At 34.9% G+C, this 19,423-nt stretch overlaps 1 protein-coding gene across 2 annotated transcripts in view; it reads left to right on the plus strand.

Annotated features, from left to right (window-relative positions):
- Positions 1–19,423, plus strand: part of COP1 (COP1 E3 ubiquitin ligase) — a 245,375-nt gene that overhangs the window by 139,379 nt on the left and 86,573 nt on the right. For both annotated transcript variants that reach the window (XM_082703978.1, XM_082703979.1), the window contains exon 15: positions 11,923–12,039. In XM_082703978.1, the coding sequence (XP_082560104.1) occupies positions 11,923–12,039 (117 nt within the window). The remainder of the gene's footprint in view (positions 1–11,922; positions 12,040–19,423) is intronic.

Here is a 19,423-nt window from a genome sequence, read left to right on the forward strand (position 1 = left end):
CTCTTCTTTTTCTAGTTTCCTAAATTAAAAGCTTGGGTTATTGATTGTAGATCTTTTCTCCTTGCTAATATTTGCATTTAATGTTATAAATGTCCCTTTAAGTGTTGTATCCCACAAGTTTTTAGTTTTATTTTAATTTTCCTTTATTTGAAAATATTAAAAATTGTTTTTGAGATTTCTTATTTGACTTATATATTATTTGGAAGTGTGTTGCTTAATCTCTAGGCATTTTGGAATTTTCTAGCTGTCTTTCTGTTACTGACTTCTAGTTTAATGTCATTGAAGTCTAAGAGATACATTATTTAATTTCGCCTATTTTAAATTTGTTACGGTCTGTTTATAGTCCAGAATATGGTCTGTCTTGGGGAAATATCTCATTTGAGTTTGAGGAGAATGTATATTCTCGTTAAATAAATTAGTCTGTAGATATCATTTATATTCATTTGATTGATAGTATTTTCAGTTCAGCTGTGTCCTTACTGATTTCTCCCTGCTGATTCTGTCCATTCTGATTGAGGGATATGTATTTTTTAGATTCTACATTGATCTATGTATTTCTTCTTTTTCTATAACACATTGTCTTGATTTGTGGTTTTACAGTAATTCTTGAAGTCTAGTAGTATGAGTCTTACATCTACGTTCTTGAAAATGATTTTAGCCCTGGACTTCCTCTGCTCTTCCATATACATTCTAGAATCAGGTTGCCAGTACTTACGGAAGATCCTGCTGAGATTTTTATTAAGATAATATTGAATCTCTAGATCATTTGGGGGAAAATTGATACCATAAAAGTTGAGATTTTGGGGTACCTGGGTGCCTCATTGGTTAAGTGTCTGCCTTCGGCTCAGGTCATGATCCCAGGGTCCTGGGATTGAGCCCTTCATTGGTCTTCCTGCTCTGTGGGGAAACCTGCTTCTCCCACTCCCTCTGCCTGCTGCTCTGCCTGCTTGTATTCTCTCTCCCTGTCAAATAAATAAATAAAATCTTCAAAAAAAAATTGAGGTTTCTATTCCATGAACATTTTTGTTAATGGTTTTATTTATTGGGGCACCTCGGTTGCTCAGTCTTTAGGCATCTGTCTGCCTTCAGCTCTGGTCAAGAACCCATGTTCCTGGGATTGAGCCCCACGTCGGTCTCCCTGCTCATTGTGAAGCTTGCTTCTCCTTCTCCCACTCCCCTGTTTGTGTTCCCTCTCTTGCTGCCTCTGTCAAATCAATAAATAGAATCTTTAAAAAAAAAAAAGATTTTATTTATTGATTTGACAGAGCACAAGCAGGGGGAGCTGTAGAGGGAGAGGGAGAAGCAGGCTCCCCACTCAGCAGGGAACCCAACATGGGGCTCGATTCTAGGATCCTGGGATCATGACCTGAACCGAAGGCAGATGCTTAACTGACTGAAGCACCCAGGTGCCCCTCCATGAACACAGTTTATATATACCAAATTTAGTGTTAAGAAAAAATTTTTAGTACTTTTATAGTTTTCACCATATAGATTCTGTACATTATTACAACTAAAGAGTTTGTGCTATTGAAAATGGTGTTTAAAACATTAATACTCATTCATGTTTTACTAGTTTATAGGAAAACAGTTTTTTGGTTTTTTAAAAAGATTTTATTTATTTACCTGACAGATAGAGATCACAAGTAGGCAGAGAGAAAGAGAGAGCAGGGAGCCCGATGTGGGGCTTGATTCCAGGACTCCAGGATCATGACCTGAGCCGAAGGCAGACACTTAACTGACTGAAGCACCCAGGTGCCCCTCCATGAACACAATTTATATCTATCAAATTTAGTGTTAAGAAAAATTTTTTAATACTTTTATAGTTTTCACCATATAGATTCTGTACGTTATTACAACTAAAGAGTTAGTGCTATTGAAAGTGGTGTTTAAAAAATTAATACTCATTCATGTTTTACTAGTTTATAGGAAAACAGTTTTTTGGTTTTTTTAAAAAGATTTTATTTATTTACCTGACAGAGATTACAAGTAGGCAGAGAGGCAGGCAGAGAGAGAGCAGGGGAAGCAGGCTCCCCGCTGAGCAGAGAGCCTGATGAGGGGCTCGATCCCAGGATCATGACCTGAGGTGAAGACAGAGGCTCTAACCCACTGGGCCACCCAGGCGCCCCTTAGATTAGACTTTCACTGGACATGTTTTTGTCAGGTTAAGGAAATTCTCTTTTTCCTTGTTTGCCAAGAATATTTATCATGAATGGATGTTGAATTTTATCATTTTTCTGTATCTGTTGAAATGATTTTATTTTTGTTTGTTTGTTACTATCATGAACTATAATGATCTCTTTTCACATCTTAAAGTAGCCAAGATGGAACAAATCCCATCTTTGCCATCATGTATTATCTCTTTTCTGTATTAGCATGTTTGGTTTGCTGATTTATTTTTTTAAGGGATTTTTGCATCTATATTCATGAGGAGTATTGGCTTTTATTTTTCTGTTCTTGTAATTCTTTTTGTGACTTTCATATCAGGGTAATGCTGGCCTAATAAAATGATTTGTCTTGTTTTGGGGGGTATAGATGGAAGTGATTGTTTAGAATTGTTGTTTTGTTCATAAATCTTTGATATAATTTGTAACTGAAGCTTTCTGAGCCTGGAATTTTCTTTGTGTGAAGTTTTTAATTAATAATTTATTTTTTTAAATTGACGTGTAGTTGACAGGCGTACAACATAGTGATTCAGCAGCTCTCTATGTTATATTGTGCTTACCATAAGGGTAGCTGCTGTCACTGTACAGTGCTATTACTGTACCATTGACTGTTCTCTGTGGTATAACTTTTAACCTGTGGCAGAAGAATTTAATTTCTTTAGTAAATTTTAGAACTATTCAATTCATCTCTTTCTTCTTGAGTGAGCTTTGGTGGTCTGTACCTTTCTGGAATTGATATTTTGTGTCCTGTCTTTCATTATCTATTATTTATATATATAGGTCAGCGTGGCATTAAGTTTATCAATTTTAATTATCTTTTTCAAATATCTAACCCTTGATTTTATTTTATTTTTATTTACTTATTTAATTTTGCTTGTTTTCTATTTGTAGTTTCATTAATGTTTGTTCATTAGCTTTTTGTCCCACATTAACGTAATTTTTTTTCCTTTGGGTGTGATTCTGTTTCTCTGTTTTATTAAGGTTGAAGTTTATGTCATTGATTTGAGCCTTTTATCTTTTCCAATGTAAATATTTCCAGGTGTACATTTCCCTTTAAGCACCACTTGAGCTGACCCCTCAAATTTTCATATAATATATGTTTGTTCATTAACTTTTAAAAGCACACGTAATTTTTCTTGTGACTCTCTTGTTTAGTTTGCTTAAGATTTATAGCTTAATTCTCGTTGGAGAACATGTTTTATATGGCTTTAATTCTTTCCTATTTGTTATGATTTGTTTTATGGTCCAAAATATGATCTGCCTTGGTAAATGTTCCAAGTGTATTGAAGAGTTCTCCAGTGTTCTCCAGTGGAGTATTCTGGGTCAATTAGATCAAGCTTATTGATAGTATCTTTTTGGTTTTCTGTATCTTTGCTGTTTTTGTCTTGTCTCCTTGTTCTACTGATTATGAAACAGGCGTGTTGAAATCTGATTTCATTTCTCCTTTCAGCAAGGAGGGGATGTTTTGCTTCTTCTTTTGTTTGCTTGGTTTTTTGAAGCTGTTTTGTTAGGGTCTTAAGCATTTAGAATTGTTGTCTTCATGAATTGACCCTTTTATCAATATATAATATAATTCTTTATCCCTATTAATATTCTTTCTTCTGAATCTACTTTTTAGATATTCATCAAAGCAGTGATCTCTTTTTCCTTTCCTCTGAGATTACACGAGTATTAGACCTTTCATTTTTGCCTTATATGCCCCTCAGTCACAGTCACTGTTCTTTTTATTTTATTTTTATTTTAATATTTTTTATTTTAATATTTTTTCTCTTTTTTACATTAAGTAATTTCTGTTCTTTTACATCACTGAATCCTTTATCTGTTTACTTTCATTTTGATATTGATTCAGTCCAGTAAATCTCTTATGTAAATTACTGTATTTTTTTCTAAGATTTCATATGATTGTTATTTTATAGTTCCTATATTTCTACTGAATATTTCTCTCTCTCTATTAGCTTTAAATGTGTTTACCTTTACCCCATGGAGCACAGTTACAGTAGTTGCTTTAAAATCTGTTTAATAATCCCAACAGCTAGATTTTTAGGATTGATTTTTGTTGGTGCTATCTTTCTTTTAAATTCTTCACATTTTCCTGGATTTTTATATATTCAGTAATTGGTGAGTTGTATGTTAGGCATTTTGAATGTTATGTAAGAGTCCTGTTCACATTTTCTAGATAATGTTCTTTGTTTTGTTTTGTGTTGTTTTCAAGCAGTTGATCAGCAGTTTAGATAGTGACTATATGTTCTGTGTTGCTTTCTTTGTGAATGATAGTTCCATTGTCAGAGCGGTTTTCAAAGCCTGTGCTGTGCTACATTGGTTTGTCTCATGCATATGCCAGTCAGAAGTTAGTCTGGAAACTGCGTTGTCTTTTCAATTGTAGTTCAATGCACAAAGCCTTTGTGATGCTTCTTTATGTCTATCATACACATACAGAACTTGCAAGTAACTAAAGACTTAGTCCAGTTCATACACAGGATACTGGATCTCCTTCTCCAGTGCTTGCTTTTCCTGGTTTCTCCCATATACTTTGTTTCCCTTTTTTCCTGAGGTTTTGTCAAGAAAGTTGAGGTTTCTCTATAGATGAGTTACTCCTTTTTATGACCACAGAGATGGAGCTTCTGTGGGAATATTAGCTTGTCATACTGCTGTAACTCTGTGATGGAAGCCCACCCAGGGGATTGTTGAGAGAGAAGAATAAAACAAATGAAAAAAAAAAAGACCCTCAATCCTCTGGCTTGCAGGAATGCCTTTTTCCAGTTTTATGGTCAGAAACACAGGGATTTTCCTCAGTTTTTGCTTATTGAGGTGCTGATTTTGGCTTGCTGTGGGTAAAAAAGAGGGAGAAAAGAAATGGTACTCTTACCCTCCTGCACTGGTTTACTTCTTCTTTTTTTTTTAATTTTTTATTTTTTATAAACATATATTTTTATCCCTAGGGTCTGTGAATCGCCAGGTTTACACACTTCACAGCACTCACCAAAGCACATACCCTCCCCAATGTCCATAGCCCCACCCCACTTCTCCCAACCCCCCTCCCCGCAGCATCCCTCAGTTTGTTTTGTGAGATTAAGAGTCACTTATGGTTTGCCTCCCTCCCAATCCCATCCTTGGTAGGTAAACTTGATCTTGGCTGGATTTCTTGTTGATCTTCTGGGGAAGGGGCCTGGTGTAGTGATTCTCACGTGTCTTTGCCCCAGGTGGAATTGCACCGCCCTTACCAGGGGCCTGGGTGAGTAATCCGCTTGGGTTTGCTTTCAGGAGCTTTTGTTCCCTGAGCGCTTTCCGTAGAGTTCCGGAGGACAGGAATACAAATGGCGGCCTCCTGGTCTCCAGCCCGGAGGAGCCGAGAGCCTGGGGCCCCGCTCCTCAGTGTACCCTCAGAGAACAGCGCCAAGTTACTCCCCTCTGCCTGACCTCCGGCCACGCTCCGAGCTCACCGAGCCTGTGGCCGGTTCAAGGTAACCCTGAGCTGTGAGCTTACTGTCGGCTCTGTCTCTGTAGCCGGCTTTCCCGTTCCAATACCTGCAAGCTCTGTGACACTCAGACACCCCCGATCCTTCTGTGACCCTGCGGGACCTGAGGCCACGCTGACCCCGCGTGGGCTTCACCCCAGTTTAGCCTCTGGGGCGATGTCCCTCAGCGGAACAGACTTAAAAGTCCTGATTTTGTGCGTCGTTGCTCCGCCGCATGCCGGGAGCCGGCCCCTCCCCCCGGGGTCTATCTTCCCGTGGCTTTGGATTCACTTCTCCGCCGGTCCTACCTTTCAGAAAGTGGTTGTTTTTCTGTTTCCAGAATTGCTGTTCCTCTTCTCTTCGATCTGCCGATGGATTTTCAGGTGTTTGCAATCTTTAGATAAGCTATCTAGCTGATCTCCTGCTAGCTGAGGTAGTCTCAGCCTGCTACTTCTCCGCCATCTTGACTCCTCCCCCTGGTTACTTCTTTTAACTTTTGAATGTCCTTCTCATAATGACTCCTTTTCCTTACTTTTTGGATTCCTTAGATATTTGCTTTTTGCTTTTGTTTTTTACATTGTCCTCAGAGTAATCTCATAGAGAGATTGGCTATAGTGGGCTTACTTTGTCTTGGTTGGTACGGAGTCCCAAATGCATTTACACCCATCTTAAAAATTTTTAGTGTTAGTAAATTATCACTCTTGTGAGTGTTTGGTGATTTCTACTTACAAATATTGCTTGTAAAATACTGCTTTTGTGGTAATTTATAATAAGAATGCTTTACATTGCTTTTAATGTATTTTACACATTTAGCATCTACACATTTAGCACACAATGTATTTTACATATTTAGCATTTTATATATTTTATTTTTTAACCTTTTATATTTTTATTTATTAAATTTTTAATAGTTATTAGTTGATATTGTTTTATCAATCCATAATACTAAGTCCTTAAAACTGAAGTTTTTGTATTCATGCTGTTATTTATTTATTTTATTTAATGCCATGTATTTAAAAAATAGTTTATTTTCAAATATATGTGTACTACTTGGGTGTTAAACATGAATATAGCAGGCTAATAGATGTAGCATTTCTGTGTTGCAAGGTAATCAGGAAAGAATTTTATGAACCAATTTATAACTTCTTTACAAAAAAATAGATTTTCCTTTTCAAATACACGAACTAAGAATCATTTGCAGTAAATAACCTTGCTTTTGAATTAGAATAATCACATTCTTTCAAATATTTTTATCCCCAATATGAATTTTAAGAATATTTAGGCTCTAGAACAGCAGTAGTTATAGGTTCTTATTCATTCCAGATTTTCATAGCTGCATACATTAATGTCAGTGTGATAAATTTGAAATCTTGACAAGTTTAAAAAATTAATTTTAGTTAATGGATCTGAATGAAACACTTCTTTTTTATCAAAGCACTAAAAAAATGAATTGCCGCATATTAAATAGCATGACGATAATAGTTATCTTTCCTCTAATTTATAATTTTAATCAGTTATCATTCCTATAAGTTATAACTTTACTAAATGTAATATCTCCAATATCCAAGTGAATTTAAAAGGCTTATGTTAGATGGCCTCCCAGGTAGCCCCCGTGATCTGTCTCCTAGTATTCTCAGACTTTCCTCCCCATTTTTCTAGTCTTTGTGCTTGGCAAAATATTATAGACTTGAAGGTATGTCACTTCTGAAAATAGTTGATATAAAACACTGCAGCCTCTCTCTTCATCATTCTCTCTTTATATTTGGTTCAGTGTGGAGAAGCTAAGAGTATTGTCATAAGCCCAAATAACGGGGCGCTTGGGTGGCTTAGTTAGTTAAGTGTCTGCATTAGGCTTAGGTCATGATCCCAGAGTTCTGGGATCAAGCCCTTTGTTGGGTTCCCTGCTCAGCAGGGTGTATGTGCTTCTTCCTCTCTCCCTCTGCGCTCTCCCTGCTTTTGCTCTCTCTCAAATAAATCAATAAAATATTTTAAAAAATCCCAAAAACTCAAATGGTGGGGAACTGCCTCCTCATGCCAGGAGCCATGTTGAGTGAGTTTGCACTGGATCCTCTAGCTCAGCTGCATGGCAACCTCTCTGGGCCTTGAGACTCAGCCCCGACTGTCCAGCTAGGCTGCTCAGAGATTCCTGACCCACATGACAGTAAATTTTGTTGTTTTAAGTTGTAAGTTTTGGAGCAATTTGGTGTGCAACAACAGCTAACTAGTACAACAAGGTCTGTTTTCTCTATTTGATCGAGTTTAAAAGAAAAAACTTGGTAAATCACTAGTGTCAAAGTGAACATCTTTGTGCTTTATCATTCATATTTTTTTAAGATTGATTTTCTTTATTTATGTGAGAGAGAGAGAGAGAGGGGCAAGCACAGGGAGCAGCAGGCAGAGAGGCAGAGGGAGTAGTAGACCAACTCCCTGGTGGGCGGGGAGCCTGATGCATGACTGGATTTCAGGACCCTGAGATCAACCTGAGCTGAGGGCAGATGCTTAACTGACTGAGCCACCCAGGCGCCCCTGTCTTTCATATTTTTAAAATAGATTTTATTTATTTGAGAGGGGGAGAGAGAGAGAGACCGAGAGCATGAAACGGGAGGGGGGCAGAGCAGTAGGCCGAGGGAGGAGCAGACTCGCTGAGGCCAACGTGGGACTCCATCCCAGGATCCTGGGATGATAACCTGAGCCAAAGCAGACGCTTAACCAACTGAGCCACCCAGGCTTCCTTTCATATTTGTTTTTATTGATTTATAAGATAGTACGTTTGTCCCTCGGGTTTTCTGTAGTTTCTAGTGAAACAGCACTATCCCATTTTACTCGCTCTGTTTTCTGTAGCATCTAGGCAGTAGTTTAGAAGTGGGTCCAAGAGTATCAGATATCAAGTGTACTCATAATTGAACTAAAGACAGGCTTTTTTATGGTGTCAAACACCTGTGTTTCTTTTTTTTTTTTTTTTTTTAATAATAATTTCCTTTTTAGGATGTTTTGGTGCAAATAGACGTGCAGTGGGCCCTGTATGAGAAGCTCTAAAACATATACATACTGCATATTGTAATTGGTGCTGTTATTATAGATATTCATTGTGTTTTATTTTTGGAAAAAATAATAATTGAATAAAAACTTAGAGTATGTTTAACTCCGATTTTACAAATTAATGGATGATAAACTATAACCATCTTCTACAGTAGTTGGGTTTTAAAAAATGTAGTATTTTTTTTAAGATTTTATTTATTTATTTGAGAGAGGGAAAGAGAGCAGGAGGGAGAGAGAGAAGCAGACTTCCCGCTGAGAAGGGATCCCAACACAGGGCCCGATCCTAGGATTCCAGGATCCCAGGATCCCAGGATCCCAGGATCATGACCTGAGCCGAAGGTAGAAGCTTAACTGATTGATCCACCCAGGCACCCCCCAAATTTAGTATTTTGTAATGGGACTTAAGTAACAAGTTCATTTTCTAAAGGCAGCTAGCTAGTATTCAGAACAAGTTTTTTTTTTTTCTAGCTTCTTACATTGCAACATGGTTTTCCTAACAGTCACTATTTTGTTTTTGTTTTTGTTTTTGTTTTTATTTTTGTTTTTAACTGAAGTTCATAGGAGACTATATATACAGAAATGCCATGAGTTTAATTGCCTTAATTAGCTCCTCACCTTGAGGTTGGTATTTTAGTTTGAATGTACTTTTACTTTTTCTTAACAAAAGGTGGTTTTCACATTAAATATAAAATTATATACTTATTGATTTTTAATGAAATTTTTAGTGTCATTCTTTAACAGTAGGCATATTATTACTGATTTATATATGTTCTTCTTCTTTTGAGGACTGTCTCATTTATATTTGTTTCACACATTTTCTTCCAAACTTTTTGTTGATTTCTTCTACACTTTACTATTTTACCTTTTATCTATGATGTCATCTTAGGATATTTCGTCATATTTGTTCTAGTAGTTTCCTAGGAATCCCATAGCAGCATTATCATAAACTGTTTGGTTTCCACAATAGAAATGTATTTTCTCACCATACTAGAGGCGAGAAGCCTAGAATCAAGGTGTTGGTGAGGCCATGCTCTCTCTGAAGGTTCTAAGGAGGAATCCTTTCTTTGCTGCCTTACCAGTTCTGGTGGCTAGTACTAATCCTGGGTATTTCTTGACTTGTAATTGCATCTAATTTCTGCCTTTTTCAATACATGGCCTTTTTTATTTGTACCTCTTTACCCAACCCTCCCTCTTTTTATCAAGAAACCATTCTTTGGATTTAGGGTCATCCTAATCGATCCAGTATGACTTTATCTTAACTTGACTATATCTGCAAAGACCCTATTTACAAATTAGGTGACACTCAGATGTACCTGGGATTAAGACTATAACATAGCTTTTTGGGGAATGTGGTTTAACTCACAACACCTATTTTGTTTAATAGAGTGTATTCTTTATATATTTTTCTTATTATGCTGTATATATTTAGTATATCTTTAAACTCTGGTTATTGTTTAAGCTCAGACAGATATATCGAATTCTATGTAATCTAGTATCTTTTATATTGAAAATTATAATCAATAGTGCTTACCATTGTGACTTATTTTTAAAATGTTAATGATTCCATTAACATTGAGAAATTAGCATGAAATTAACAAAAGACCTTCTAATTTAACTGTCCTTTTGTTCTAGTTCATTCCTATGCTTACTTATTTTGAATTGTTATAAAAGACTGATGGATAAACCTTATTTATAAAGGTTTATAAAGGTTCTTAGTTATTAGTATTGGGATTATGGGGCTCCATAAATATTTGCTGTGGATTAACTTTGGCTTGCTATTTTTGAGAGTACAACTCTACCACTTGGTATTCTAATCTATAAATGCTGTAGTAGACATGTGGACTTTTAATTATAGCTAGCCATTTCATCTCAGATTGTATATCTTAATTGCTGAGACAGTTGTATGTTGACTGGAATAACACATGGTTCCTATTAGAAAATAACATGAAAACAAGACAAATATTTCTATTTAAAACTCTTATTCTTTTATTTTAATATTGTCTTATTTTTCTCTTAGGAGACTAATAGATTGATTAGGTTGTAAGTAAATTTTTTAACGGTTAACTTTTATTTGGGGTCCACGTATTTAAAGAAACTTTCTATGGAATTCCACTTGTAAAAGATAAATTAACCCATTCACCCAGAAAATTTCTATTCTTAGAAAATACCATTTTATAGAAGTAATAGTTGGAACCATTTTTACTTTTTTTTTTTTAACTCCCATTTACTGATCGCCATACTAGTATTCCTAAAAAGATTCTTAAATTTTACTATGCCTTCATCTTAATACTGGTTTTCAACCCAAATGCACACTGGAATCACCCAAAAAGCTTTTAAACAAATACCAGTACCTGGACCCCAACTGGGTATTGGCCAGGACAGGACATTGGGTGACAGGACATTGAAAAGATGCGTAGGAAGATTTTTGTTCTTGTTATGGTTAATGTTCATTATTAATTCTGATGTGTAACCAGGAGTATAACCAATACCTTGAAAATCTGTTTTATATGTGTATTCTGTTGTCTATGAAGGCATTTTTGATGTATGATATAATCTGTGCTTTGGTACCTTACAAAAACAACAGCTCACTTTCTATTTCTGCTCTGAGATCTGACCTTCTCTGATCAGTTTTTCTTTAATCTTTACAAATCTCAGTATATACCACTGGACTGGACCAAATACCAAATATTAAAACAAAATAAAGTTTAACTAAGTAATTCTGTAACATTACTTTAGACACACTTAAATCATATAACTTGAGTTCTGGCATAAAATTCTAAAGCCATGGAATTCTTAATTGAAAGACAAATCAAGAACTGCTTCCAGGTACTTTACAAATGGCATTTGTATTCTGAGATACGTAAATAAATATGAAAGTGTATTTGTGCATGCATGTTTGTGTAGCAGTGGGATGACTATATGATTCATCTTCCAACCCATGATACTTGAGAAAAATACACACCATTTTTTTTAAAAGTAGGCTCCATGTCTAATGTGGGGCTTGAAATCACCACCCCAAGACCCAAGAGTCACATGCGCTACTGAGTGAGCTAGCCAGGGTCACCATCCCCCCAATACCATTTAAAGAATACTGAATCAAATACATGTATATCTCCATATTGCTTTTTTTTAACCCCTCTCTAAAGGAAAATGTTTTGTATTAGTATGAAAAGGCAACTGTAGCAATAAGCAAACATTCTGCATTACAGAAGCATTTGCTAATGCATTGTTTAATTCTTCTCATTTTTATTGTCCTTTACTCTTAGTGAAACTATGGTCTACCAACCTAGACAACTCAGTGGCAAGCATTGAGGCGAAGGCTAATGTGTGCTGTGTTAAATTCAGCCCCTCTTCTCGATACCATTTGGCTTTCGGCTGTGCAGGTAAGAAATGAAAGCAGCTTTGTCTTCTTTTGATGTTGATTGCATATTGTGCCTAGGATAAAAGACAGTAGTTTAAAACGAATAACTTGCTTTGTAAGTTTAAATTTTGTTTTTTGTTATTAGATTCTAGGAAGTATGCAGTGCCATCATTACTCATTTATTACTATGCCTTAATTTTAGTATTCTGTCACCATCTTTCATACCTAGAGATGATTTGTTGATTATTTTTGTTGTTCCTCCAAGTCTTTGCATGCATGAACTAATGCTTATTCACACACTTAGGTCATAATGACATTTAAATGATTAAGCTATATTATACAGACGAAGGAATCCATTTTTTTGATTAAATGACATTTATTCATTCTTTTAAAAATTTAATTTATACATATATATGTATACATATTTGTACATATATATGTGTGTATATGTATATACATATTTATATGTATAAATTATATATATACACACATATATGTATAAATTATATATATAAGGACAATTTATACATATATATGTATAAATTATATATATAGGGACAATGAATGAGACAGGTAAAATCTTGCATCATGGAATGCATGGTAACATAGGAAGTTCTCAAAAACGTGTTAGCTATTACTATAGCAAAGAATTTCTTGTTAATATAATTTTCTTAACTAGGGTGACCAAATGTCTGCCTTTGCCAGTCATGGTTTATACTTCTATTGTTATCATTACTATTAGTGCCTTCTTTAATTCTCAGAAGTGTTATGGGTTGGAAGATAAATCATATGGTTGCCCTAGTCCTTTGTCTTCTGTATCTGTCCACTCCCCCTAATTGTTAACTAGAACAGTAAATAGTAAACACTTGTAATTTAACTTCTGCATTAGAAAATCTCTTTGATTCTTTTTATATTGATAATCTCAGTTTTTTAAAGATAATTTTGGCACCATATAATGAACACAGAAACACCCTTATAAAAGGAGAAGCACAATTTAAATCTTATTTGTTATTATACCCTTTCCTTATTTCAGTTTATTTATTTACTTATACACTGACGCAATTTCATAGTTTCAGTAAGGTACAGTCTAACATGTATCTCTAGGTAACATTCTCTTTCTGTTAGCATACAGTATTTTGTTTTTCCTAACCAAATGGTATTCTTTTCCATTTGAACCTACTATTTCCTTATTAAATCCCTTTTCTATCACTGACTAGGCAAGCGGATTAATTTATCTCCGCACGTTTCTTATCCTTAAAATAGAGATAGTCCTTTGATGCTTTATGAAGATTATGAAAGGAAAATGTTATATACAAAGCTTTTCTAATATGGTATTTAGTAATTGTTTAGTTATTTTCATTATTAGTACTTTATCATGCATTTAATAGCTTATTAATAGTTTTATTGTTACATTCTGTTTTATAAACACACTCACCATTGGCCATCATGTATGAAGTTATTGTCAGTATTTAATAGATATGAACATCTTCAGAATTTTTTGTTCCTGGCAAAGGGAAACCTACTTTATTTATGTATTTTTTAATTTTTAAATCCAGTTTAATTTAATTTAATTTTAAAGTTTATTTACTTATGTGGTCTGTGTACCCAATCTGGGGCTCAAACTCACAGCCCTGAGATAAAGAGTTCCAAGGTTTTCCGACTGAGCCAGCCAGATGACTTAGGGAAACCTACTTTATTTATTTTATTTTATTTTATTTAAAGATTTTATTTATTTATTTGACAGATCACAAGTAGGCAGAGAGGCAGGCAGAGAGTGAGAGAGGAGGAAGCAGGCTCCCCGCTAAGCAGAGAGCCCGATGTGGGGCTTGATCAAGACCCGAGCTGAAGGCAGAGGCTTTAACCCACTGAGCCACCCAGACGCCCCGGGAAACCTACTTTAAAAAATGCTTTACTGTCTGGCAGGCTGTTTGCCCTTACTGTTTTAAATTTTCATGTTTTTCTTACTTAATTTTTGCATTTGCTTTTCCATGTATACTTTAAGATTTATCTTTTTCCAATTCTAGAAAAATTCTTTTGGGATTCTCCTCTGAATTACATTTTATTTATTTGTTAATTTTGGAACCACTGGCATTATTAAGATAGTACATCTTCCCACATAGTTATATGGGGTAGTTTTCTGTTTGTTGGGATTATTTTTATCTTACAATGAGATTTCATAGTTTACTTCATTTAGGTATGAGGTCTTTCTGGTTAATTTTTTTCTATGTCTAAGTTTTGGTTCTATTTTTTCTATTGCTTATTTTAAGTACTGTTTGCTGAAAGTAGATAAAAATTTTTAATATTTAGATATATGTATTATATCTAGGCACTTTATAGATGTTTCTTATTAAATCTAGTGGTTTTTTTGGTGGAGTCTTTGAGTTATCTATTTATACTTGATAGTGGCCAAAATGATGTTTGCTTTTCTTCTTTTCCAGTGGTTTAATGCCTTCTCTTCTATTAAAAAATACATAGAAACACAATGCGGTGTTTCTATGAGACTAGTGATAGTTACTTTCCTCATCTGTTTCATGTAGTTGAATGGGCTTCAGTCCTTCACTTTGTAGGGTGTCTTTTTTTTCTTTTTTAAGATTTATTTATTAGTGTGAGAAAGAGAGAGTGCTGGCGCTGGTGAGGGGAGGTGAGAGGGAGAGAGTCCTCTCTACATTGAGTTAGGATTGACCAAGGCTCAATCTCATGACTACCAGCTTGAGATCATGACCTGAGCTAAAACAAAGAGTCAGATGCTCAGCTGACTGAGCTACCCAGGTGGTCCTAGAATATCTACTTTTGGAAAATAGTCTTTATTAAATTCAGATGATTTCATTTTACTGTTTCTTAGATGCAACTTCAGTATTTCATCAAGTGCCTGTATAGCCACAGTTGATACAGTCACATGATTTAATTTGTTGACATGAATTATGTATATGCATTTTCTGATATTGAATTATATTTGTGTTTGTAGAATAAACCTTTTTTGCACATAATGCAGAATTCTTTTGATAAATAGGTGTTATTCCTGTTACTTTTATATCTATAATCATAAATTTGATCTGTTTTTAAAAAAATCATTTTAATCATTATTTTATAATTCCTAGTGTACATAAGTCTTGAACTTGTCTTGTTTAATTTATTCCTGAATATTTTATTACTTTTTTTAATTTAAAAATTTTTTCCAAGTTTTTATTTAAATTCCAGTGGACTTGGAGTATTTTATTACTTTGAGATGTATTGTAAATGGAATTTTCTTAATCTTATTTTTGAATTGTATGTTACTAAAGTACAGAAATAGAATTAACTTTTGTATATTGATCTTGCATCCTACAGTCTTGCTGGTCTTGTGTATTTTTTCTTCTTAGTTTTATTGTGGATTTCATGGGATTTCTATATTTAGGATCAAGGTATCTGTGAATTAAAATAATTTAATTTCTTCCTTTACTATGCTAATGTCTTCTTGCTTACTTGTATGAGCTAAAAGCCCAGGTATAATATTGACTGGAAATGGCAGAAAGAACTTCCATACCTCATGGAGAAAACATTCAGTTCTTCACAATTAAGTGTGATATTAGCTCTAAGATTTTTGTTGATACCTTTATCAGGTTGAGTAAATTTCCTATTCCTAGTTTGCTAAGAGTATTTATTATGAATGAGTGTTAGATTTTGTCTGTCTTTTTCTATGTCTTTTGAGATAATCTTGTAGTTTATGTCCATTATTATAATAATAGGGGATAGTTCCGTTATTATTGTGGTTTTGAATGCTAAATAAACCTTCCATTCCTGGGAAAAATATCTTAGCCATGGTATAAAATTTTTCTTATATGTTGCAGAATTGAGTGTTCTAATGTTTTAAGTATTTTTGTGGTATTTGTAACTTTCTTAAGATGCTTTCTGGCTTTGATAGCAAAGTACTATTGGCCTTATAGAATGAGTTAGGAAGTATTTATTTACTGAATGAGGCTGTAAAGGGTTGGTATTACTTTCATCTTTAAATTTTTTAAAAAATATTTAATTTATTTATTTATTTGAGAGAGAGAGAGTGAGCAAGAGAGAGAACATGAGCAGGAGAAGGGGCAGAGGGAGAGGAGAAGCACACTCCTCACTGAGCAGGGAGCCCAAAGAGGGGCTTGATTCCAGGACCCTGGGACCATGACCGGAGCCAAAGGCAGCATTTAACAAACTGAGTGACCCAAGTGGCCCTCTTCTTTAAATATTTGATGGAATTTATCAGTGAAACCATCTGAACTTGGACTTCATGAGAATATTTTAAATACATAATTTAATTTCTTCTTAAAAATTCATTCAGATTTTCTGTTTCATTTTTAACTCAGTTTTGGTATTGACTTCCTTTCTGGGAGTTTGTATATTTAATTTTTGTAATTTGTTGTAATAAAGTGTTTTAACATTCTCTTATTGTTCTTTTAATTTTTGTAGTGTTAGTAGTAGTGTCCCATCTTTTTTTTTTTTTAAAGATTTTTTTTTAAATTTATTTATTTGAGAGAGATTTATTGAGAGAGATCACAAGCAGGCAGAGAGGCAGGCAGAGAGATAGGAGGAAGCAGGTTCCCCGCTGAGCAGAGAGCCCAATGTGGGGCTCGATCGGAGGACTCAGAGTTCATGACCTGAGCCAAAGGCAGCGGCTTAACCCATTGAGCCACCCAGGCGCCCCCTATCTTTCATTGCTAACTGGTCTTTTGTGTTTTCTCTCTTTTTTCTTTTTGGTGGGTCTAGTTAAATATTTGTCAAGTTTCTTCAAGAGTTGTGTGTGTATGAGAGATGCTTCAGACCAGAATATCCTATAGTGCCAGTGTACTTAACATTGTTACCCAAACTTACTTGTTGGAAGGGTTAGAGATCTGTAGGTTGAACCTCTTATAATGATTATTATCTCACCATAAGTATCAGTAGACCAAGAGAGATGTTCTTTCTTTCCCATCCAATCAAGATCAAGATATGTTGAGTTCAAGTAGGTTATGCTATTGCTATAATCAAGAGATCAGAAATCGTTTACTGTAACTGATACAAAGCTAGAGACTGGACATTGAAAAATTACATTAGAAAACCTCCACATCCTTAAGTGATGCTTGCAACAGAAATATCCAAAGCTGAATGAACACCAAGTTTCTATTTTTCAGATCTTATATAAGTGCTTCCCTGTGCTAGAAACCCATTCACATCTGGAAGCATAACTTTAACAGGATCTGGGCAATACAGTTTTTAACTTTACATCCTCCATAGGCTTAAATAAGGTGGTAGGAATGGATGCCGAGGTCATTGGCCTTATCCAGCACAATGCAGTTTCATATGAGTTAAGGACATAATTTTTCTAGCTTTGAAATAGGTATTTAGTATCCACCAGTAGTCCTTCTTTATTCACTGTCTTTAATTCTGTCTTTTACTGATTGAAACATGCATTTTATTAGAAAAACAATGACTTATGTTGTATCATTTTCATTTAGAATTGCAACATTTCTTAGAATGTAGACTATTGTCTAAATGTTTTTCTTTAAACTGTAAAACATCACTCTTTAACTGTACCATTTATTTTGCCACTGGGAGAAGTACAGGGTCATATTCCTGAGATTGCTTAATAAATGTCATTTGTGATGATGAATTTGACATTAGGAGTGGATTGCACATTTTTAAGCATTGCTTTTGGAGTGAAAAGAAATAGACAATGAATGAGTAAGCAAGCTACCCACAATTATGTTTTGACTCCCTGTTTCAAGGGCATTGTAGATCCTGCCTACTGAGTAGTGACACATCTTGCTAATTCAGCTTCCCTACTTAACCTTCATTTAGATAATGTATTTCTATTTGGTACAAGTAATTCATTTCTCTCTCTCTTTTACTTTATCATTTACTCATTTGCCTATTATTATAATATAAAAATATGTCTAGTTCTTGGGTTATTTTTTTTTTTAATTGAAGAGTATAGCATGAAAAATCTCTTGAAGTATGGTAAAAATTCACAAGCATTTCTTTTAAAATATCAAATCGTGAGTCATGGTCTCCTTGAAAATAGTAGACCATTAATTTTAAACTACTTTTTTGTGATTAACATTGAGAAAAAAAGCTTTGAGTTTTATTTTAAACCATGTAAAAAATCTTAAGTACTGAGATTATCTGAAACATGCTTTTACCAGAAGACAGGATAATATTTTTAATGTAAAGGTGAAAGTATAAGTGTTTGTTGTCTGTTACTTGATTACTACATGATGTTTTCTTAATAAGTAGAAAAAGGGGGGCACCTGGGTGTCTCAGTGGGTTAAGCCTCTGCCTTCTGCTCAGGCCATTATCTCAGGGTCCTGGGATCGAGCCCCACCCAGATCAGGCTTTCTGCTCAGCATGGAGCCTTCTTCCCCCTTCTTTCTCTTTACGTGCCTCTCTGCCCACTTTTGATTTCTCTCTGTCAAATAAATAAATAAAATCTTTTAAAAAGAATAAGTAGAAAAAGGTAAGAAAACAATTTTTCTCCAGTTTTCTTCTCTAAAGCCAGTTTGGGAGAGCACTATAAAATGAGGTTGAACTCAGAAATCTGTGGTTTTAAGGGAACATCAGAGTTGGCTTGCATAATTACTTGAAGCATCTTGGCAATTTTAAAAACTAAAATTATTATAACAGATAGGAAATATGGGTACTTGTGTTATGTAATGTTATGTTACTTATTTGACAGAGAGAGAGACACACAGCCATAGAGGGAACACAAGCAGGGGAGAGTAGGAGAGGGAGTGGGAGAGGGAGAAGCAGGCTTTCCGCTGAGCAGGGAGTCCTGATTGCAGGACTCCGGGGTCATGACCTGAGCCCAGATCATGACCTGAGCCGAAGGCAGGCGCTTAACGACTGACTGAGCCACCCAGGAGCCCAAAATACGGGAACTCTTAAGGCATTCTTTTTAAAGTAATAATAGTTTATTACCCCAAAAGTTAGTGATGTAAATCAAAGGTAAGTTTAGTATTATTCCGATTTAGGGGTGGTATTTATGCCAATAACATATTCACTGGGGAAGGAATACTGTTTCTATAACAAACAGGGATTTTGAAATATCTTCTTTAACTCTGTTACAGTTAGCATTTTTAGTTTTAGTTACTGTAAACTCTTTGTTACACTCTGTAAGCTAAATAGTTCATATGCATAAAAACATTTGTTTTCTCATTTTTTAAGACTTTGTAGTTTTTTGTGATTGGTATAATAATTTAGTTTTCAAAAGAATTTTGTTGTTGATACTTTTTTTTTTAAAGATTTTATTTATTTATTTGACACCGAGAGAGAGAGATCACAAGTAGGCAGAGAGTCAGGCAGAGAGAGAAGGGGAAGCAGCCTTCTCTCTTCCCCCCAATGCGGGGCTCGATCCCAGGACACTGAGATCGTGACCTGAGCCGAAAGCAGCGGCTTAATCCACTGAGTCA

The sequence above is a fragment of the Mustela nivalis genome, assembly GCF_964662115.1.
Source record: "Mustela nivalis genome assembly, chromosome: 16".
Classification (NCBI taxonomy): Eukaryota; Metazoa; Chordata; class Mammalia; order Carnivora; family Mustelidae; genus Mustela; species Mustela nivalis.